The 23,992-nt window shown below is 40.3% G+C and overlaps 1 protein-coding gene across 11 annotated transcripts in view; it reads left to right on the forward strand.

Annotated features, from left to right (window-relative positions):
* PHF20 (PHD finger protein 20) overlaps positions 1-21,672 on the forward strand; it is a 71,420-nt gene extending 49,748 nt beyond the window's left edge. For 9 of the 11 annotated variants that reach the window (XM_033074664.1, XM_033074667.1, XM_033074659.1 and 6 more), the window contains 8 exons: positions 252-350; positions 2,102-2,263; positions 4,440-4,636; positions 10,875-10,974; positions 12,622-12,817; positions 15,096-15,495; positions 17,211-17,394; positions 18,916-21,672. In XM_033074664.1, coding sequence (XP_032930555.1) covers positions 252-350; positions 2,102-2,263; positions 4,440-4,636; positions 10,875-10,974; positions 12,622-12,817; positions 15,096-15,495; positions 17,211-17,394; positions 18,916-19,058 — 1,481 coding nt within the window. In that variant the 3' untranslated portion in view covers positions 19,059-21,672. The remainder of the gene's footprint in view (positions 1-251; positions 351-2,101; positions 2,264-4,439; positions 4,637-10,874; positions 10,975-12,621; positions 12,818-15,095; positions 15,496-17,210; positions 17,395-18,915) is intronic. The other 2 variants (XM_033074663.1, XM_033074670.1) reach the window with 1 other exon arrangement.
* The last annotated feature ends 2,320 nt before the right edge of the window (positions 21,673-23,992 follow it).

Consider the following 23,992-nt stretch of genomic DNA (forward strand, 5'->3'; position numbering starts at 1 on the left):
TGTTATGGGACAATCAAATTTGAACTTAAAATAGATCATTTCAATTGAGAGCTGGGGAATTCTTACAGATAAGTTTTCTTCTTGTTTTTAGTGGTTTGGGAGATTTTTTTCTTTTTCTATTTTTTCTTGTTTGTTTTTTTCAGTGAACTGGCCTTGATTGTCCAAAGAAACTGGAGGCTTTTAAGAAAATTTTGAAGTTGAATAAATGTATAAATATTTTTTAATTAATTTGGATTTTTGTCTAATTTCAGCTGTTAAAGGACATGAGAAGAAGAAAGAAAGAAAATCCAAAGACTATGGAAGATCCAAATCAAAGAAAAAGAAAAAAAAGAAAAAGAGGTCTAAACCTGGTAAAGTTAATTTTTCTTCTATAGATGAAACTGGCTTCATTATTTTGTTTTGTTACCTCAAAAAATTCACTTCAGATCACTTAAGAGCAGGCATTGCAGTTCAGGCTTCTTTCTTCACTTAAGTTTTATTTTATTAAGTGATCAATTTTAAATTGTGATTGGCAAGATAATCTATTTCCTGGTTAAGGTTAATCATTAATGTTCGACGGTGGCTTGTAGTAGTGCTTGTAATATACTGAATAAATGTCACTCCTAAAGGAATGTCAGTCTGTAAGTCAGACTTTTCCTTAATAAGTGTGCTTCTATGCAAGCTTTGCGCAGTTAAGAGGATACAGTGCCCTATGTGCAGGCTGTTCTCAGTTATGTTGATTCTGGGGCTGCTTTATGGATGCTGGAGTTTGGAAACATTGAGTCCTCTTTTTCTGCTGGTACCTTGTTATTTCTTACGTCTTCACTTGAAGGGGAGGGAGCTGTGACAATGAGCCTAATTAAAGCTGTCACAGCCCTAATTTCCTTTTTTTTGGTTTTTTTTTGAGACATTAAGTAAAAGCCCAGTTTAAAGTCTATACTCAAGCTTTGTCCCTCTGTCATGTATTGCAACAGCATGTTATGAGACATTAAAACAACTGTAGTAGCAACATGTCTTCTCTGTTGGTTTTATCTGTGGAGGCCTGGGAATGCTTTCCTTGGGCCACTTCAAGCTTTGAATTTGAAGTAGAGGCCCAGGTGTCAGAGGTAATGGATTCTTCACTGCCAGAAGTGCAGCTGATTCTGGAAAATTTCTTTGGTGAAACGTTTAAGGATCAAGTGTGACAACGTTCTCTGCTATTGATGTGGATGCAGCATGCTTCCATGTACAAGGCATAATTTGTGAAACTAGATCTCCCTAAGGAGGAGTTTCTGAGATAGAAAATACCTTTTCTGATTGTTGCCATGAATAGGGCGAGAGAGTGGATGGGAAGAACCGTTGGCCAAGTGACTTAGAATTGTACTGAAGTAAATAATTTCAATGAGTTTTTTATTGTATGGTGCTCACAAGTATAATGATAAAGTGGAAAATACAGTTTGTAGATTTATGCACCAGTAGTCTCCAGCTGCTTGTCAGTCTGTCCTTGGCTTTTAAGATGTTGAGTACTGTTTTTTGATGTTGACTTTATAGTAAACCAGTCCAGGAACTGTGATGATTTTTTCTAGATAATTGGAGAGTGCTCCTTATAACTTCAGGCAACCTTGATTTATATCCAGTGTAGGCCTCACAGAGGAACCATTCAAGGTGTTTTCTTCACACACTCTTAATCTGGGCTTGTCCATGTGTACATTCTGTTCCATACATAAACTAGGAAAACAAGTGCTTTCTATCCAATTTGAAGTCTGTGGGATTTGGGAATGTGTGTAGCACAGTGGGATGTGAGGAGGAGATCTCCAGCTAGTGGTACTTGTGTGGAAGTGCCTGTAAAGCAAAAGCATTTGTTCACCTACTCAACCTGAACAGTAGTTGGCCTGGAAAAGCTGGTCACTTCTGTCAGTAGTGAACAGTGACTGAGCAGCATAAAATTGTCTGGTTCAATTTTCCTTGCCTCTGGAAAGCATGCACATCTTTAAGCAGCATCGTGTAGTCCCAGAGCTCCAGCATACTGGGAACTGGCTCAGTGAATTACACATTCCTGCTATGGGCATGCATGGTGCTGTTTCTTCTGCCAACTGCTTTTGACCGTAGATTTTTAATGACAGCATGTACTGCAATTTTACAGGGTATTCAGGTGTTGGGGAAAACACAGATATCTCACAAGAGCTTTCACCAGAAAAGTCAATTGTCACAAAATCTAATTCTTCAAATAAATCATCTGCTCACCCAAGTACCCTGCTGCACTGCACTGATTCTGGACAGCACAAGGGAAAATCAAAAGCAAATGGTGAGATGACTCTCCTCTATGACTTTCTTGTTCTGTCTTTCATTACCAGTAAATATGTGAGCAACATTAACATACTTGAAAACTGGTTCTTATTGTGTAAATTTGGCTATTCTTACTCGGGGCTGTGTGTATTTCCTTCCTCCTGCTTGACAAGACTGGACCCAGTTCATTTGCCAGAGCTTGATATTACTGCTTTTTACTTTGACTTTAATATATTCTTCAAGACTGTTACCCTTATTTCAGAAATCAGTCTCTTTTTGCAGGTATTTTTCAGTGGCTTATTAACTCCTTAAATAACTATGTTTCAATTTAATAATTAAATTTTTCATTTTTTAAAATGTTTCTTCAAAGTAAGATTTCATTCAGAGTTAAAAATGGGTGCTTTGCAAGCTTGCTGTGTTTGAGAGACCACTGGGTTTGGTGATGTGTAGTTGTACAGATACAGAATTATATATGATTTTAATGACTTTTGAGCTTCCTAATGAGAAACTCTTGAGTAGCTGTTTGTTGGTGTCTTCATAGTACTTCATACACATAACCCATAAGAATCTGGCTACTGTGTAGCAGCTTTCATAATTCTTAATGTCTTGGTCCATATTATTCTTTACTGTTATAAGCTGGTACAATAAAAAAGATAAACATTTGTTTTTTCCCTTGTTCTTAAAACTCAGATTTGAAGGAGATGAAAGATGTATGATAGCTTGGTTATATACAAGAACCTTAAATTCATTTTTTTACAGATGCACTGTTGAGAAATTTTTTTTTTGCTAACTTTGTTATTAGACAAAAGTAAAATTTAACTTCAGTTAAATTCCCCTTTATAGACCAAACAGGAAGCATTAAAAACTACTGAATGTTTTACCACCATCTGAATGCAGATGGTGGTAATGTCTTGAAACATGTTTTGCAGGTCTGAGCAGTTGTGTTTCTGGAGAATATCAGCCCTAGGACATACAGTTTAGTAACTTGGCCATCAGTTGCTCAGACTTCTTTTGATCAATTCATAGATATTGGAAGTTGTGGACAATAAAAGAAATTATTTAATCCTTTTCAGAACTGTTTTGTTGCTTTTTGCATCTGCAGAACTTGTGCCTAGGTAAAGATGATCTGGTGTAATAAAAGTGGAACTTTTGTCTAATACGGAAGTGTAATGTGCCTAACCTGCCACTTCCACAGTATTTTAGGAAAGAGTATCCTAGCTCAGAGGTGGAATAGAACTTTTAAACATGAAAATAAGCTGTTGTGTTGGGTTCTTATCCCTTTTAATTTGACAACAGATGTTTCTCCAAAAAGTATACTTTATGCCATAGACTGGTGGTTCTGTTTTTGCATTCTGTGATTATAGGAGCTAAATGATGAAGGTAGTTACACCCACTGTAGTGAGACCGTATCATCTTACTTAAGGCTCAGATTTTTACCTTTCATTCCCCTCTAACTCATGAAATTATTTTCAAATAATTAAAATACCTCATCTTCTTCCTCTGACCCTCCCATTCTATCTCCAAGAAAGATGCAGACGTTACTTTAATATTACTGAGGTAAGACTCCCAATTTAGCAGGCTATTCGGTTAAAATTTTCTTGGCGTTTTTTAATTCAATATAGGATGCACTAATGCTTTAGCTAAGGTAGTGTGGATGTGTTCTGGAAGAATACTTTGTGCAGTGCACTGCCTTTGAGTTTATAAATGCATCCTAAACAGAAGACTAAATGAAAATAATGATTTCTGAAGCAGGCTTAAATTCTGTGTTGGACTCAGTATTTCTGTCATGGAAACATCACTTTGTGAGATTGCATGGTTCATAAAACAGAACCCTCTTGCCTCTTTTGGAGAGCTGTGCACTAGAAGTGCTAAGTCATAATTCTGTATAAATTGCAGCAACTGACATCAATCCTATTTGAATGTGCAAGCCTGATTTTGTTGTTTATAGTTTTGTCTGAAGAGACTTCGTGCTTTGGTTTGAGACACTGTATGTTGACAGCAGTTATAGTGACAGAAGCTTTTAAGTTGGAATATTTTGAAGGAGCCATTATTGAGACAAAACCAGTATGTAGTAACCTTCAATAAACTGTTAAAATTGTGATATTCCTTAAATTGCACTGTCAACTCATGCTTTTAGGAATGTATGTCTGCATCCTTTGGATAAGATTTTGAGGACCTTTTTTGTAATTACTCAGGATTTTATATAAATACTTCTTGTACAGAGGATGACACCCTGAGTGAGTCATCTATGGATAGCTTGCCTTGGAGTGACGATGACTGCAGTCAGGATGTTGATGTAACCACCAACCCTGATGAAGAAGTTGAAGAAAGTGATTTTGAGATTGTTCGATGTGTTTGTGAAGTAAAAGAAGAAAATGACTTCATGATTCAGGTATGAAGTGGGAGGGTAAATGCACATTTCAGTGAATGCAGTGGAAGGGTGTCAGTGGAGAAACTTTGGTTTTATTTTATACATTAAATAAGCTGTTGTTGTCTTCCAAAGTCATAACATTTTTGAGGTAATCTGTCAGGTAACTGCTAGGATAGTTAACTTTTGCTTCATAGTACAGTAATTGAAGGAAAGAGGGAGAATTCACTCCAAGTCATAACTAGTTGGTTTGTCATTTGTGAATTTGTCTAAAAATAGATTACTTCCTTGATTCTGAGAATGCATATTTGAAATATGTATTCATTGAATACTTTTTAGGCTCATTCTAATTTATAAGCTGTTCAGAATATTTCCATGAGATAGCTGTGTACCTCCCGTTCCTCTGCCCTGGAAAGAAGCTTGACTTACACATACAATTCTACAGACAGGCTGAACAAAAAAAAAAAATATATATATATATACATATATATATATATACTTGAGTGTTTTGCTTTAAAGCAGAACTGTGTTTATCCATTCTGTGGTAGTCTGCAAATTCAAAGTTCCTGATCTGACTAAGGCCATCTGTTCTCTTTTTAAACCAGCCCTACAGAAAACTTGGAAAGGCTTCTATTATCTCTTCTGCTTAGAACTGTTGATAAAAAGCTCCTTGGAAGTTACCTGCCTATTTACTTTTTGAGATGTTTGTAAATTATCAGGAAATCATTCCCCTATGTAGCTGCTTTGAAACATCCCACGCAGTTCCTATTAATTTCAAGAGGTGAAGTAAAAAGATCAATTTCTTCATAATTTTTTTCTCTAATTAATTTTCTTTGAGTTTCCATGCTCTTTAATGGAGCCTTGCTGTGAAAGGTATGATGCTTTTTCTCTTAGTGGTGAGTTCACACACACACCTTTGTTCTGGTGTTGGATCCTGACCCAGTGCAGGGCAAAAGGTACCTTATGAATAAGTAGGGCAGGGTAGAGTGATGGGCAGTGGTCAAGGTTAGGTAAATACCACTAGACTGTACAGGAGAAAAAGCAGTGTGACAGTGGTGACTGAAGGGGTGAGTAGATGCCTCTGAGGGGTTGGATCACAGAAAACCACAAAGAAATAGCCTGTAGTATAACTGGCAAAAGTAAGTTTGGCGCTAGGTTAGCATTGCAAAATGTAGGGAACTGTCAGCTGGCTCAGGACACAGACTATGGATGCCTTTCCTTTAGAGCTTCATGGGCTGCTTCTAAGATTGACTTGCTAGGTTGAACTAGTTTGAGCAGGTTTTTTTTGCATATTGCAGACACTTGAACTGTTTTGTGAAAGAAATTGGCTAGGAGTGTAGGTTATTCTCTCTGGAAAAGAGATGCAGATCAGCAGTATTTTGAGTACCTGCATTCTTTATAGGGGTTGAGGTAATGGGAAATGTGCTGGCACCTGGGGTTCCTGCTTGGGTTTGCTGTGTACCCATCTTGATATTGGAATGAGGAGCCAGGGCAGTTTGTCATGGATCTGGCTGAAGGGTCATTCCTCAAAGTATATATATATATATCCCCCCCTCTTACAAGAGGGAGAATGCTAAGCACTCTTTTTGAGCTGTGTTCATGTGCCAAATTTAGAAATAATGCAGGAAAATGTTAATTTTAAACACATCAGCACCTAAGTCTTGTCCATGAAAGATTGGGTATCATTAAGGTTTAATGAAACTCATACACAGTTAAAATGGGAGTTTATTCTTTTAGGTGTCTATACTAATTATTTGCACATTCAGAAGATTTTACAAAAAAATTTCTTTGACCTGTACTTGCTTTAAATTAATTGTCTTGAGCAATTTGTGCATTAAGGATGTCATTTGTTGCACCAGGATGCAGAAATCTGAGTTTGCATTTATAGAAGTATCTGCTTTGGTTAGTAGAAGTTAAATCTGGAGAAGTAAGGAAAAACAGTGTATTGCTGGTTAGTGCTGTTTTGTCCTAGTCTCTGTAACTCTGCAGGAAGTTTAGTAGACTTCATTTATGGACCTGGTGTAAAGCAGCAGTGTAGCATTGCCCTGTATTCCTTCTGGCCGCACAGCAATCAGTTTTTGTGGTGAGACCCAAAGAAATCCAGACTGACTGTGATTGTCCCTTTTTTTTAGATTTTATACCTAAATATTGGTGAATTTATGTATGATACAGAAAATTCTGGGACTAGATTTGGTGACCTCAGAGGTGAGGTGATGAATGTAAATGAACTTGAGATATTTTTGTTCTGGAAGGTGAAAAGCTGCTTTAAATTTCACAATTATTAGCCACATCATTTTGACTAAAATTTTGGTCCGAACCCAGAGAGCGACTTATAATCAGGTGTAGCTTATATATGGACGAAGAACAAAAAGTTGCTGTTTTAGTTTGGAGGACAGGTGTCTGCTGAGAAAGGCAGGAACTTCTCTTTGAAATGGAGAATGTAAACCCCCTCCCTCCAAATTATTATAATTTTGAAATCAAGGGACTCTCAGGCAAAGATACGGGAATTAGGAATAACATTTCTTTACTGGGGAAACTAAAATAGAAATACAGCACTACAAAGAAACAAACTCCAAACACTGACAAAGTCGGAGTACAACCTGACACCCCTCAGGCAGGGTGTTGGCAGCAGTCCCATTAAATGGTGGCTGCATCCTCCTGCAGTGACAGATGTGGCTCAGTTGGAGCAGTGCTCCTGTACAAGGTGCAGTTTCCCTCTAAAGGTCCAGTGATGATGTGGAGAAATCCGGTTTCCCTCTGGAGTTCAGTGGAGAAAGGGGCCCCCTTAGTGTCCCAAACCCTCTGTTTTTATCTTGGTAAGAAATGTTGGGCTCTTCCCCCTGGCTGGAGCAACTCCCAATGGGATGCAGTAATTTTATCAGTCACACAGTGGGACTCAATGGGCCATTAGCAGAAAATGACTGACTGGAGGAAGGATGGGTTGTGAAAAGATAAAGAACAATGGCCTGCCTGGTTTCAGTGGATGGCCCATTAGCAAAATATCTGCCATTGAGATAAGGATCACTGCCCCCACCCTCAACAGACAGTGATAGAATAGATACCTTTTATCACACTCTGTATTGTAACATGCGGCTTATAATCAGGTGCAGCTTATGTATGGACAAAGAAGGAAAAGTTCCTGACACCCAGAAGTGCGGCTTATAATCAGGTGCGGCTTGTAATCATGAAATTACTGTACACATCTTTTGAGTTTGGTTATTTCTTTTGCGACTTGAATTTCAATTTTAGTATTTTTTACACAATGCTGTATGTTTTTTCTCTTCTAAATCTCCTGCCTGGCATACTTTGAACCTCCCTACTATCACCTGGATGGGGAGTAGCTTCCCAGTGGCATGTGCCAGAGCAGTATCAAATAGCCTCGGGGCCACAGTGTGCAGTAAAACCTGCAGGTTAAAGAGTTGACTTGTGCCCTGAAGGATATTTAAATATCAGTTTAGTAAAATTTTAAAAAAATTGGGATGCTTGTGCTGATTTGAAAGGAGAAATGAACCCTCACAATACCATGAGAGAGATTTCAGGTCAGAGTTACAATTTAATAGAAATACTACAGTAAATGCAACTATACAAAACTGGTTGAAACCCACAAAGCCAGAATACAGCCTGTACCCCTACTGGTCAGGGTGGTGGTCTCAGTCCTATCAAATAGTGACAGCAGACATGTTGCAATGATGGTTGAAGCTGAGAGTAGTGGTCCTGTGGGAGATCTAGTCCTCCTGTGGAAGTTCAGGTCCTCCTCTGGATATGTCCGTGGTGTCCTAAGTCCCTAAAGCACTATTTATGGTCAGATACAGGCAGAATGTATTCCCAGGCCAGGGAATTTGACAATGGAATGATGTCATCCTGAGTTATAGGATGTTTTGGGGAGTCCTTGAAGGCCTGAGTGTTACAGCTACCCGTTGTGGCTCACTGGCAGAGGTGAGCCCTTAGGCTGGGTGTAGTTGTCACGGTTCAGTCAGTTGTAAAGACAAAGAAACACAGCCCTGATGTACCTGAAGGGAGAGAGGGGGTTGCCTCTTCCCCTTATCTAACACTTGGCAGCCTGTGGGTGTGCATGGGCAGCTCTTGCAAAAGAGCCACCATTAACAGTTCATCAGGAATAATGTATGGAGTAGAATACATAGTTTGGTTACAACCCCACTTGTAACCCAGGACAGATGCTTCACTAGAGTTCTGGGCAAAATTGCCTGGAAAATCACTGAACTCAGCCCTGTGCAATATGGCATGATTTATAGGATGCAGGGTAACTAGATGCAGGAGCTCCCTTCTTATTTTTAGCACACAGTCTGTTTCTATGAATCTGTTTTCTTTGTTTTAGAAAACCTTTTTCTGCCTCTAATTTGTGAAAGGAGTATTGTCTCTACCTTTTTTGAAAACATCTAACTGCCTTAGGACTATTAACCCATTTTGGAAGGCAAAAATTGAAACCTGTTTCTCTCTAGCCTTTTACATTCTCTGTGAAAAATGAGATCTGCGATTTGGGATTTTTTTCAAGTTTAATAAGGGATAATAAAACACGGACAAAAATAAAAATTAACTGGGGTGCCCTTGGCAGTTGACCAAAAAGCACACTGGTAAATTTGGACGATGTTGTCTGTATACTGTTACATTACTGAGGTACATACATATTCTTGTGAGCTTTTGATGTTTCAGTAACTCTTGTTTTCTTTACACTCTATCTGCATGACATCCTGTGAATCAGGTTGATCTGTTTTGTTTCTTCTGCTGTTCTTCTCTGATGCTCTGTTTTTTGTCACTGTTATGTTATCTCTTGGAGAGGTCAGTCAGCAGATGTGGGAACCAATGTAAGTGTTTCCCACAATTCTTTCAGTTCCACAGAAGTATTTTACCATTTCATGGTGTTACTAAGGCCTATGATATAATGCCTTCATCACACCACTATTTCTATAAACTATACAGTACATACTTAAACTAATAGATTACATTATACTAAAGAACAGTTAAATAGAATTATATATTGTGCTATATCCAAATAGTTATGGTAATACCAGCATGCAAAAGCTGATACATAAATTCGAAAGCCAATATTACATTGTAATTTTCAACATTCTCCATTCCCAGAGCTTCTACTTCTTCCACACCTAGACCACTGATTTAATGCAGTGAAGTACTTAAAGTCTGGTTGTCCTTTTCTGTTCCTCCTAGCTTGAGGAAGGGCAGGAGCTAAGAGCATTAATTAAAGTGCTATTGAACACAGATTAAATGTTTAGCAAGTTGGCATCTTTGTAGGTCAGTGAAGAGCAAGATGTGAGATTCCTTGCTGTTACTGTTTGGGTTTGGTTTAGCTCATATTGCAGTCCTGTACCAGCACTGACAACATTTCTGCTTTTGGTTTATGCTCTGTGAAATAAAGGGTATATGATCTGTTGTCTCAGTGCTTGATAAAATAGTGATTTTTAACTGACATCGGTTTCCAATCAAAATTGACCTAATAGTCTTATATGTGGGGTTTTGTTCCATGTTTCAGTGGTCTGCAGTCTACAATCAAAATTTTGTCTCATTAAAATACACATGGGAGGAGAAAATGACAAAACATGAATAGTTTTTTACCTGCTCTAGAACAACGTGGCTTTAAGAACAGTGATTGCATTTTAAATAGGGTAACTATGCTAAAGAGATAAAAATTATATGCCAGTATGATTGTCCTGCCTTGGAAGGATGTTGGAAGCTCTTAAAGCTGGTGCAACTGCATCTGTATGGCAGGTTTGTGTTAGTAGAGCTACCTTTGAAATTAATAAAATGTTGGAGGTACAAGAATTAGTAAAGCATAATATTGACTACTCCTGTGTGACGTAAATATCTCTGGGATTTGATAATTGAATGTGATTTACTGTTTGAGGGGAAAGTTTTTGAATTCAGAAAAATTGATCTGTTTTGGTGAAAAAAGCTTGATTGCTCTGTTGGCTATCCTGGTTATATGCACATGCATCTCATGAAAGATTTTCATTTCCAATGGGAGTATTTTTGTACCTTTCAGGATCTCTGCTTCTACTTTTTAATTTTAATTCTCCAGAAACATACATGAAAAATGTGTGGGGAGGGCTCATGTTTTATTATAATCTGATTCTGTAATGTATTTGCTTGTAAGTGGAGGGTGGGGTGTGCATATTAATAGACCTTTTTGTCTTAAAATATGTAGGTCCTGTGTTTCTTACTTGACATAACGGTATTGAGCACCTCTATATTTCATTTCTGTTAATGTGCACTTCTTGACTTTGAACAGTGTGAAGAGTGTCTGTGCTGGCAACATGGAGTCTGTATGGGCTTATTGGAAGATAACATACCTGAGAAATATACCTGCTATATTTGCCAAGATCCTCCAGGTACAGAAATTTAAGGTTACAGATCCTTGTTATATATGTAGTAAATCGGCTAGTTTAGATCTAATCCGGACCTGTATCTATGTCTCTGAAAAATCACACTGTTTTTCCCCTACTTATGTCTGTCACTGTATGTAAGTTTCAGTTTCAGAAAATTTAATTTATGTCAGTACTACGGAATTGAAAAGGACAGGAATGGAGAAGAATGTTTTCGCTGTCACATATTTGCTGTAATAAGGATTGTACTGTCTGACTATGGTGAATAAATGTAGAAAATACTCAGGAAGCTCAAAGATTCGCCATGGGCACGTCCTAGGGGATGTGGCTGCAGCTCTCCCCCAACAAATCAAGCTTATGTGTTCTTCAAAATCAGTTAGCACAAGGCTCCTGGCTCTCCTTAGCAGTGGCTCTTGTTGTTGACTGCATTACCTGCTGTCATGCTTTGACACTGGCCCAATGCCAGGCACCCAGGAAAGCCACTTGATCACCCTCTCCTGCCACAGCTGGGCAGAAGAGAGAAAAACGTTCATGAGTTCAGATAAGGACTGGGAGAGATGCTTCTAGGGCAAAACAGGCTCAACTTAGAGATACAAAGTGAACTTATTACCAACAAAATCAGAAGAATATAATGAGAAATAAAATGAGCCCTTAAAAACACCTTTTCTTCCTCCAGCCCCTCCCTCCTTTTCCAGTGACAGCACAGGGGTGTTTGGGCAGTTCATCACTCGAGGGAAATTTTCTTGTACTGCTCAGGGAGAGGAGTCCTTGCCTGTGAGACTGTGGGGTCCCTCCCATGGGAGAAGCAGTTCTCTGTGAACTTGTCCAGCGTGGGTCCACTCTCATGAACAGCAGTCTGCCCAAAACTGCTGCAGTGTGGGTCACTCATCCACATAGTGCAGTCCTCCAAGGACAGGCTGCTATACCTGAAAGCAGGGACCCTCTCTCCCCACTGGGTCTCCCACTGGATCACAGCCTCCTCCAGACATCCACCTGCTCTGGCATGGGCACCTCCCCCATGGATCTCTGCATCCTCTGTGGATCCCCATGGGCCCTGGGTGGATCTCTGCATCCTCTGCATCCCCTGTGGATCCCCATGGGCTCTGGGTGGATCTCTGCATCCTCTGCATCCCCCATGGATCCCCATGGGCTCTGGGTGGATCTCTTCATCCCTCATGGATTCCCACGGGCTGTGGGTGGATCTCTGCATCCCCTGTGGATCCCCATGGGTTGTGGATGGATCTCTGCATCCCACATGGATCCCCATGGGTTGTGGGTGGATCTCATCCTTGATTCCTTCAAACTGTACTTTTGCCCCACTATAGTGATACATGCTGATATTAAAAGCAAGACCACTGGGAAGCTGATTGCCTATTTCTCCTTTTTCCTGTCTGCAGAGAGTTGCATTCAGACTGTAAGTTCTGTCATATCACACTGTCTAGTCTAACCATGGTTGTCCTGCTAAAAACACACTTTTCTCAGCCTCTTGTGTAACTGCCTGTTGTGGATGTCCTTTGGTGGAATTTGGGGACAATGCTTTTACAGTTGGACAGAGGTTGTTGGCTTACTGCTTTACAAGTTCTTAATTTCTTCAGGGTTATGTCTGCTGTTAAAGGATCTTCAATTTTAACTCACTCATTGCTGTCACTTTAGGTCAGAGGTCCAGCTTAAAGTACTGGTATGAAAAGGAGTGGTTAAGTAATGGTCACATGCATGGCTTAGCATTTTTGGAAGAAAATTATTCCCACCAGAATGCCAAGAAGATAGTGGCCACTCACCAGCTGCTTGGTGATGTACAGCGAGTGATCGAAGTCCTGCACGGGCTGCAGCTGAAGATGAGCATATTACAGTAAGCAGTATTTCAGAACCAGCTGGCATGTTCTCCTCGGGAATTAGACTGCAAGTATAAAAATAACTAGAAATTCAGGCTTGCATTTGTGCTCTGTGGATTTATAACATAGTTTGAATTGCTAATGTGATCTTGGGGAAAGGACTTGGCTGCGTGAAAACTGTTTAAGTGGGTTGAGTGTAAATGGCAATGTGTACAGAAAGAGTTAAACTAATAAAACTAATAATGACAGTTTTTCCTTAATCACCCAAATGGTTTTTAAGTAAGAACAGGATAGGCTTATAATCCATGGCACCATTTTTGCAGCACTTGCTTTCTCCATGCCAGGAAATCTGGTCATAGCTTGTCCAAGAGGAATCAGATCTTTTTGTTTGGTACAGTATGTTCTGGTGCATTGGGAGAGTGGTTGCACCCTCAGCAACATGCAGCACTACATTTCTGAACAAAGGTCATTTCAGCTATATATACAGAAAATCACATCATTTATTTATATAGAATTGTTTTTTCTATCAAGTCAACTTTTCTGTGTATTTTCTTATTTAAAGTCATCCTTGGGTTCTGATGACTGAAAAAATATATTTTTAACACAAATCCAGCAGTTTTAAATTTATTGAATTCCATAATTGTAATTTATTAGTTGATAAATTGCACAGCAGCAGCTATTTGGAAAGCAAAGTGGTTTGGGCATTCTTTAGACCCTAATCTGTGGTGATGCAGGAGATCTACCAATGTGGAATAATGCTTAGAGCAAGAGAGTAGCCATTTTAACATAGGGTTTTATTGTTCCATTATGGGATCCTTTAGTTAGATCTGTAAGTAATCTTTCATTTTTGGAGACTGAAACATAAATATTATAAGGCCACTCCCTGGGCCTCTTGTTCAAAAGTGACACAAGTTTCAGACTTTCCAGTTGTGAATTGAGATTTACATAGTACTGAGGTAGGAGCACTGGCCATGTATGTGATGGTTGCTGCAGGTTTTGCTCCTTTTCTCTCCCATGCTGAAGTAAGTGTGGTGGCCTGGCTTGATTAAAGGTGCAGTCCTGTTTAAATCATCTGGTTAAAAGCTTCAGCTGCTGTTTTCTTTATAATGATATAAATCAGAAGGGATTTGAAAAAAATGCTGAATTAGAATATTGTTGATGCAAATCAACAGAGAGAAAAAGATTTCACAGGTGCCTGAAATGATTTAGGAGAGTGTTGTTCAGTATTTCAAGGAGGTGGCAAAGGACCCAAGGTGACCCTGGCAGTGCCATGGGAGGGTGAACCTTGAGCAGGCAGGAGTTAAAAGCTTATTCAAGTATTAGCATTTGAATTTTCATCCTTGAGTGACTGGTGCATAATTTTTCAGAAGAAAAATCTGTCTTTTGTAATATTATCCCTTGCTCTGTTCTGAGCAAAATACAGTTTCTTTAGGTGCAGCAGATGAGTGAAGTTTCAGCAGAAAGCTTTGGTAAATTAATACCTGGCTTTCACTTTTCTAGGCATGCCTTCAGGATGGTTCACCAGGGAGATACATCCTCTCTATGCCAGCACTGGAGGCAAAGGTGCTTCTGTGAAGTAGTCTGAGCATATCCTTGGCAGCTGTACTCACTCTGGTTTCCTCTGAGCTGCTGCAGGATGGGTTAGAAAGCAGTTACTACTGAAGTCAAGTGGTTATGTTTTGTTGAGTAGTTTGGTGAGCAGCTAGAATAGCTGGATCAGCTGAAGAGAATCTACCTTTGCAAGGAAGCAGAGGGGAATGCTTGAGTGCAGCCTCCCCTTTCTGTGCAGCCAGTGCAGGTGCTTCAGGATTTGCTCTGTTGTGTTCCTGCAGCCTGTAGCAGATGAGCTGCCAACACTCATTCTAAATCATTTGTTTGTTACATCTGTAATAATCTAATATCTATAGTTTTCCCTTCTGCTGGAATAAATAATATATTAGTCAATTTGAAGACAATTTAAAAAATAATTTTTCTAAGAGCAGATAAAGGGAACTATGACCTCGATGCAACACCACTACAATGTTGGTGTACCATACCTTACTAAAAATGTCCCAATAAAAATTAACTTTGCTGTTGGTAAATTGCAAATACTGAAGCAAAATGTTCCATGAAGGACGAACATTGGTGAGAAGTTGTATGTGTCTATTTGCAACTTACTCTTCAAGTTTTTTCTTACTCCAAACACTTGGCTTTTTTTGGCTTAATTATTCTTACTTAATTTCTTTATGTAAGAGGGTAGTTTGCTTAGTCACTTTGGTATTTAAATTGGATGGTTTATTTTTTATGTTTGAACAGAAATAAAGAACACCCTGACTTAAAGCTTTGGTGTCATCCATGGAAGCACATCACAGTGGATGAAAAAATCCACGCAAAACACATCATTCACTTTGAGGAAAACTGTTGCAAAGAGGAAACAGCAAGTTATAGAACTTGGAATGGGACAGTTGAGAAACCCTCAACAATTCCTTCTGTGGAGGAATCTTACATTACAAGTGAACACTGTTACCAGAAGCCTCGAGCCTACTACCCTGCCATAGAGCAGAGGCTGGTTGTGGAAACAAGAGGTTCAGCCATGGATGATGGAGTAAACAGAATAAGAGAAAATGGGGATGATACCCTCTCAGAGAGGTTTGGCTGGAATCTGGACCAAGAAATATGCAAGATGGAAAATGAATCCAAACACAATTACTCCAAGGTATTTCTATTAAAATAGCCCTCTCTGGCAAAGAACATGTGTTTGCCTGGCAGCCTGAAAACCTCAGCCTTTTTTAATACTTTTTTGGTTTGTTTGTGGTTATATTTTGTTAGACTGTTTAATTGTTACTGGCAGTGTAAATTTAAATTATAAATGTGATCAATTCCTTCATTTTACATTATGATTAAAAACTCTAGGTTGACTTCTGGACCTCAAGTTTGAAAAGTGTGGACCATGGATTACGGTCCACTGGTAGTTCTTTGCTGCTTATTTTCATGTGTTAAATGAAAAATAAACACTAGCAAAGAGAGAGAACAGGCCAAACATGTATCATACTACCAAATACTGCTAGGCCAGTTTCTAATTATTTCGGTATTGTTTCCATATTCCTCCAAAAACTAGATTAATTTTAGCTTCTTCAGGCATCATTTCAAGATGGAAAAAAATATCAGCCTGAAGTGATTGTTTTTTTAAGACTGATCACTATGGGATAGTCCTGTATCTTCTTCCTACTGGAGCACTTGAGTTCAGCTTTTCAGTGCTTAGTTCTCATTTGAGCTCCATCAGCCTACGAGAGGCTTTTCTACTCCCCATTGCAACAATTTTGCTTCTCTTAGTTAGTACCAATTCCTATGAAATGTGGGCTGAGAAATGTTGAAAACCCTCTGGGAAATGAATGAAGCCTTCCTGCTCTGGAGCCAGGCTGGGAGAGCTGGAAGGGCTCACCTGGAGGGGAGAAGGATCCAGGGAGAGCTCAGAGCCCCTGCCAGGGCCTAAAGGGGCTCCAGGAGAGCTGGAGAGGGACTGGGGATGCAGGATGGAGGGACAAGACAAGGGGGAATGAGTGACCTTAACATGAAGGAGTCTAGATTTTATATGGGATATTGGGAGGGAATTGTTCAGAGCAACTGTGGCTACCCCATCCCTGAACATGTTCCAGACCAGGTTGGATGGGGCTTAGGAACGACTTGGGGTAGTGGAAGGTGCCCAAGGCAGGTGTTGGAGCTAGATGACCTTTAAAGGCCTCTTCCAACTCAAACTATTACATAATGCTATGATTCTGTGAAATACTGAGCTCACTTTTTTTAGATTATTTCATCCATATGGAAGTCTGTTGAGTCTGTCAGTCTGTTGAGATTGTGTTATGTTTCTAGAAAGGCAAATACTTTAGTTCTTCAATCTAGAAGAGCCTTTTTCTAAAGGCTCATATTTCAGTAGAAGGATGAGAAAAGTAGGGGAGTAGAATGAACACTGCTGACACTGTAGTCAAGTTTTGTAAGGAGTGATAATGCAGGTTTGGAGATGGTTCAGTGAAAGTTTTAGTAGAATTTAAATTCCATTCCTTAAGGGAAAATCCCTTTTCACTCCTGAATTGTTTGCTCTTTAGTTGATTATTGTCAGGTGAAAAACAGCTTCAGTATTGCTTGAGATGCACAGATTCAGTGCAGGATCTTCCAGATGAAAAGTGGCAGGGAGATAACTACACATGTATGTTACCTTCAGCAAACCAGATGCTTATGAAGTTCAAATAGTTTTTAACAAAATACCTATAAAAATGTTTCCATTTAACTCTTCTTGCCCAAAACAATTTAGTATATGTATTATGGTCTGTGTCTCTCCTGCTCACTGGCCTGTGATGAGGTGAGCAGTTAGAGGGGACTGGGAGGACTCAGGAAGTTTCACTGTAACAAATATTTACTGTGTATTTCTGCTAGGTGAGAGAGTCTGTCTCTAAGAAAGTCTCTCCGGAGGAAGCTATTGAAATGAAATTGCTGGAAAAAGACAAAGAGGGAGTTGTGAACTCACAGCTGCAGTGGCAGCTTAATCTTTTAGCTCACGTGGAATCTCTGCAAGATGAAGTCATACATAGAATGGATTTTATTGAGAAGGAGCTAGACGGTAAGTAGTGTTACTCTCATTTTAAAAATAACCTTTTTTTAACTGAAGTACCTGTTCAAAACATGTTAACCAGAATTTTACTTCTTCAGACCTACAAAGACATGAATGTTTCATTATCACATTTCCTAATAAAAAATAGACATTCTGCTGATGGTGTTAGGTCATCTCTAAATAGTTGCATCAGATGTTGTACTGGAACATCTTTGTGTCTTTTTGGGTTTAGGTTTTTGTCATTTTGCAAAACTCTTCCGTGTTTCCCTGTTCTTCAGGACCTTGCTGGCTGTGTTAGCCCATTGTGGGTGGCCTCTTCTGTGCACAAGGCTCTTATCCTTTCCTGTGTCTTCCAAATTCTTCACTTAAATGTCTTTTTAGATTTGCATAGTAATGGAAACCTTAAAAGCCCTTTGTGTTGCATTCAGGGTAGTTCTTTACATTGTTAAGTCTGACCATTGGTTGTGTTGTAGTGGTTACAACAGCAGCTTTACTTGCAGGGGAATCCAACTTCTGCCCAAGTAAAAACCCTCTCTTTGATAGTAAGGTACTGAAAAGTTGGACAACTAAAGGGGCTATTTCAGGTAGTGGAGATCAGTCAGGGCTGCACTGCCTAAAGAAACTGGTTCCCAAAAGATAGATTTTTTTTTTTTTTTTGGTACCTACTGCTGAGCAGGAGTCTGTGTGGTGTGTTGCTGCTTTTGAGCAGAAACTTTCTTACTCCAAGGCAGGATGTGTCAGTCACAGGTGATGCTGCTGGTTCTGCAACAGGTGATGCTGCTGGTTCTGCAACAAGTGCTGCCCATGGGTAAAATTCACCTCTTGGTCTGGTTGGTGGCAGTGGCTGCTTGTGGCAGAGATATTTGTTTTGCCTTCAAGGTTTCAGTCTCCATCTGCAATACTGTCAACATCCCCAGAACTCATAATAGTCCAACCTGACCACCTTCCTTGTGGGCGTGTTATGTTGTCCACTTGGCTTGTTTCCTGCCTCAGTGGGATTTCTTGTTTCCCACTGAGCAACTTTTTAAAGCAGGGAATTAATTTTCCTTGTGCAGGCACTCTGCTGGATTTGTGCTTTTGATCTTCATCCCCATTTTGTGTCACCCAGCTCTGTCTTAGTCAGTTGTGTTTTGTGTTGATGACAGATTCTTTCATTATGATAGTCCCATCCTTGATAGTATAAACTCCCTGTACCACAGCGTCCTTGCTGGAATTGACACGACACAGATCAGACAAAATTTAGCATGAGATTTCAGTGTCTGGTCTAGAGTTTTCCTTTCCTGCTTTTTCCTAAAAGCAGCAGCTTCTCCCCCCATCCCCCATGTGAATTATTTGGTTATGTATCAAAAGTTACTTGCCAAGATTGGTGTGAGGCGTTCAGTTTTATGACTTCTCAAATAAGAGCATTAAAAATATTGCCCACTGCTTTTGTCAAGGACTTACAAGAGATTTAAAGAATTCTTGTTTTATGACTTCAGATGAGCTGTTTGCTGAGAACTGCAGTAGTGACAGTTTTTGTTTTCTTTGCAGTTCTGGAGAGTTGGCTGGATTACACAGGAGAGCTGCAACCCCCAGAACCGCTGGCTCGACTCCCCCAGCTCAAACACTGCATAAAGCAGCTGATAACAGACTTGGGCAAAGTGCAGCAGATCGCACTGTGCTGCTCCACGTGAGGCTGGACAACACTGGGCTGTGAGTGGTGCAAAGCTGGAGTGTCTGATGGGAGCAGCTCTGAATCTGGACAAGAAACTGCATGCTGATTGCATGGGATGCAGATTGACTTCAGGGACTTGTGAAAAAGTGTTGTTCAAAGAGCGAAAAGGTTATTTCAAGGTTATTAGATGATTATAATGCTGTGGAAAAGGTCATAATCTTGTCTCCAGAGGTTGCCTGTTGGTTGATAGGTTACACTCAAATTTTCACTCCTTACGAGTTGCTCATCAAAACAGTAGACTTTTTCATCATAAATTGACTAAAAATTGTTGCCACTGAAGAACAGAGTTCTAAGAGCCAAAAAGTTTGGTTGACAGGGGTTGTAAATAACTTTGCATAGTTTAAGTGACTCGTCATGTTTTATTTCTTCTGGTTTATGCATACTAGCACTCAGTATTTAATCATAGGAGATGTTATAACAGTTTCAGACTTAGTAAGTATGAATGTCCAGCTCTTGACTATAAAAGTGTTATGTGGAGGTTTTCAAGTAACAGTGGCCTGACCCAATCTTCTGTTACAGTAAATAATGTGGCAGGAGGTCACAGGTGGATTGCACTTATTTTCAGAATAAATGATTGTTTTCCATATTTATCGTGTCACTGTCACATGACCTGGTACTGAGGAAGCCCATGAACGTGGTGTTTGTGTGCATTCTTGAGCACTTGCATCCGGCTGTCCTGTGCCTCCTGCAGCAGTTGCTGGTGGGGTTCCCTCATTGCAGGAGTACAGACAAGGACTGGGAAGGACTGGAACCACGCTCTGAGTTCAGGACTGGCAGCATGGTCTGTCTGGGATGTGATGTATTTTCTACCATTTGTTAATTAATTGCCATTCCGGTTATATTTGGAAATGTAGATTTTTTTGCAATACTCTGGATGTGTTCACTGTAAAGACTTGCTATGAATGTGTGGTTTTGGGAATCAGTTTTTGTGTAAATAAAGCCTCAAGATTTATGCATGAGGTGCTGTCCTTGCAGACAGTGAGTGGGTTATTATCTTAAATGGTCTGTGTTCACAAAGTCCCTTTTTATACCTTAAGTTTTCATTTGTGGTTTGTATTTACTTTGTCATTGTAAGGTGACAAGGCTGCTGATGTTCAGTCACATTGTACACAATCTTTGGAACATTGTGAGCATTTGAGAGGTTCAGAGTCTTTCAACTGCAGATCAGCACTCCTGCAACTTTAGTTTTCCTTCACAGACGTTGCTGAGTTCAGTTCCCTATGGAACACAGTGAGCTGGTTTTGCAGTGAGAGGGTGTCCTTAAAAAGCTGGATTTGTTACCCTTATTTTGTGTGCAGTGGTACTACCAAAGAGTAATATTCAAGCAGTTTTAATGGAAAAACCCATACCTGTATAAATTATTAATTTGGAATATATATCTGTAATGTGTTTATTCTGCAAAGAATAATGAAAACTTGAAATATCCAATATTATTGTAGGAGTTACACTCTCTACATGGTGAATATTTTATTTCATATTTATTTCCTTCAGAAAACAAATAATTAGGCTGCTCTAGGTAGAACTAAGACTTTTATGCCAAGATTCAGTTCAGGGAATAATTTGTCTCACAGGTTTATAGTACTAAGTTGGTATACAGTGAATACAGGGCACATACAGCTGAAAAACAAACTTACTTTTCTGTAAGACAGTTGGAAGAAAGCTTACATGGTATTTTAAGGATCACTTGGATCTCTGAAGATAAGACCAATGCTTATACCTTGGCTTATTCCTGTCAGGTACCTGAGCTTGTGTAGCTCTAGAGGAGGTGATGGTGACCAGACAGCCAGAACAGCGTCAGAGGAGCCTCCCAGGCAACTGGGGATTTTCAGGTGCAAAGGACCAGAAAAGGTGTTCCCTGTTCCAGGTCTGCAGAGCAGGACACGGCTGTGTGGAGCAGCTTGGTTGTGCTCCCATCTGAGGACAGTCAAGGACTCAGTCCCTGAGCAGGCTTCTTGCCTCCAAAAGGGAGATTTATTCTCAAGCAATGGCTTTTGCGTACTCATTGTGTGTTTTTCACTTGTCAGTTTATTTTTGCTCAGGGCGGTACTGGAGGTCTGGAAGAAAATCAATTCCCATGGGTAGGTCAAGTTGCAGATCCTGGAGACTTGCATCCCTTCAGTAGTGCTGGGGAAGCCCTTGCAAATAAAGACTGAAAATATTTATTTAAAATAGAGTAGTACTTCTCATGTTCAGGGAAGATTCTTCATTGTGCTCTGCCTGGATTCATTTCTGTCCCTTTTTTTGCAAGTTTCCTCATTGTTATTTTTAGTCTGGACCAACTGTTCAGACTGACAGGTCACTTTTTTGTTTCTTTAAATCACTGGTAAGTGAATGCAAAGTGGAGCCTTGGTGAACTGAGCAAACATTGCACTGTGGGTACACACGTGTTTGTTGATGCACTATTAGAACCAAGGGTCTGTACATAGAATTTTGTTTTGGAGCAATATTTGCGAAACTTGAAAATTGTATCTTGGTGTTTGGAATAAATAAAAAAAATAGGTTTTTGTTGGTTAAGTCTTAGTAAAGTCTTTGTTTCAATTAATGGTAACTCAATAAAATAATTCTGGAATTTTTTTCCTTCATGTCGCTTTGAAATGCAAATACTGTAGTTTGTCAGGTGTGTATATATCTCTTAACTGTTACTAAAGTCTGGAAGTTACTGTTTTCCAGATTTGTGTTATATAATATCCTTAATAGGTGTTTTGGATATTGTTTAATGAGAAGCTCATACATTTTGTTCCCAAATTCTAATATATATGATATATTAGTACCTAGTATGTGTGATCTGACCCTAATTTTATTTCTGTTTAGATGAGCAACCTGTCAGCCACAGCAGCTCAAGACACAGGAAACACAGCATTAGCAATGGTGTGAATGAAGCAAGGAGTTCTGGGTGCAGTTGGACAATCTGTGTAGCGATAATACATGGGAAGAGGAGGGAGCTGGGGAGGGCTGGAGAGCAGTGTACCTGGCCCGAGGGTGCCTGAAGACATGGGCAGGCATTGGTGTACCCTTCAGTTCCATCTCTTCCCTCTGTTTCCCCAGTGGGAGGAAAGCAGATTTATTCCCTTGTCCTAGCAAGTTTTCCTTTCTAACTTTATTCTCAAAATCTTGTGAAACTGAATTTTAAGCCTGGAGAGTGCATCACTGCTGGAGCTGTCATGTGAAGCCTGGAGAGACTTGAGCCACTGATGGCAGATCCTAGTGTGTCTCACTGCTCAGTGTCATCATGCAGATCTTTCATGATCATTTAAATGTCAAAATCTGGTTTTGGAAGTTGTCTGAATTTGGAAAAAGTCAATGGGATGTGTGCTATGGCTTGTCGTGTTTTGATGTGCCCTTTGATTTATTTACTTGCCTGATCTGAGGGTTTCTGTAGATGCAGACTCAGAGAGGGAGGCAGCTCTCAGTCAGCTGTCAGCCTTCATGTGGGTAGAGTCACCATATTCTCGCTGTTACTTGACTGAAACATCACCTGTAATTCGAGGATGTGCTGCTGTTGCCCTTTGTCCATCCTGTGGGTGATGCTCATGCCCATTCTAATGACCAGTGCAGCATCTACTGCTATGCTCCATCCAGCTGTGGCAGTGCTTGTGGCTGGCCCTGGCTCTGATTTGCAGTGGGGTTCTGGTGCACTGCAGGCCATTGCAGTTGTTCAGCAATGTTTCCCAGCTTTGTGCTAATCCTTCAGGTTGCACAAAGCTGGGGAACACTTGTGAGGGGAAAAAACTTTGTACAGCTCTTGTCTGGGTAATACCTGCTGCAAGTAACCCAGAATGAAGTCCTGTTGAAACAGACAGGTTAACAGTAAATATCACTTTTTTTTTTTCCTGTTAACAACATAGAAGCAAATAGAAAAACTGAGAACAAACCAGCAAAACTGGGATTCATCCTGCCCTGCTGCACTTTTCCTCCTGGTGGTGCTTGTGTGCCATTGGAGTGTTTGAAAGGAGAGGCTAGAAAAGGGGGCCATGGAGCCTTGCAAATGTTCCATACCTAATTCTCTGAGGGGCTGCATGGACTTGGGAGTGGAAGCTGTGTACGTGACCTGCTGGGCTTCCAGGCTGGTGCCTTGGTGAGTAAGTCATGGAGCTTGAGTACACACATGACAGAGGACATCAGAGAAGGACCGGCCCCTGAACCGATGGTTTCTGTGCCCTTGGATCCTTTGGGGTGAGGGTTGGGTGGATGCTGCTCTGAGTCTGGGTCCTGGCACACCGTGTCCTTTGCAGAAGCTCTGAGCCGATGGAGACACTTTGTCTGCTTTGCCGCTCCTCAAAATCCTTTGATCCCAGGACATGCTGCTGTGGGGAAAGATTAGTTTGAGGGGGCGGAGCAGTCTTGCATGTCTGGGTTGCACATCCAGATATTGCTAAGTAAGAAAGACTGGATTTTATGGGTTAATGACTCACAGCATGCCTCAGTAGTGAAGGCACCGAGGTGCTTTGCTTGGATGATAGGCTGTGGGTGAGGTAACGGACAAAGCTTTTGGCAGGATGGAGCCTCATGTCAGGGGAAGGTCTGATGGGGCATTCCTGGCAGCTGTCACATCCTTAGGCGTCATGAACCATCAGGGTCTCCCAAAGTGCCCCCAGACTCATTTCTGAGGCTTTTTACCAGAATGAAAGCTCCCCAAATGAGGGGAGGTAGCTGGGCATTCCTGGCGTGAGTGTACTTTAACCCACGGGCTTCTTTCTCCCCACTCCCGACAGATCACTTCGACCAAAGGACAGCTAAGCTGCAAGCCAAGACTTACCAAAGGCTGACTGGGTGGTGAGATTTTCACATTCTTACCTCCTCCTTCCCTCCCTACTTTGTCTCTCTTTCTTTTCCCTTACACCTGTCCTTGGGTGATATTTTTGTGGTTTTATGTTGTTGGAAATGATGTAACTT

This window comes from Catharus ustulatus, chromosome 17 (assembly GCF_009819885.2).
Source record: "Catharus ustulatus isolate bCatUst1 chromosome 17, bCatUst1.pri.v2, whole genome shotgun sequence".
Lineage (NCBI taxonomy): Eukaryota > Metazoa > Chordata > Aves > Passeriformes > Turdidae > Catharus > Catharus ustulatus.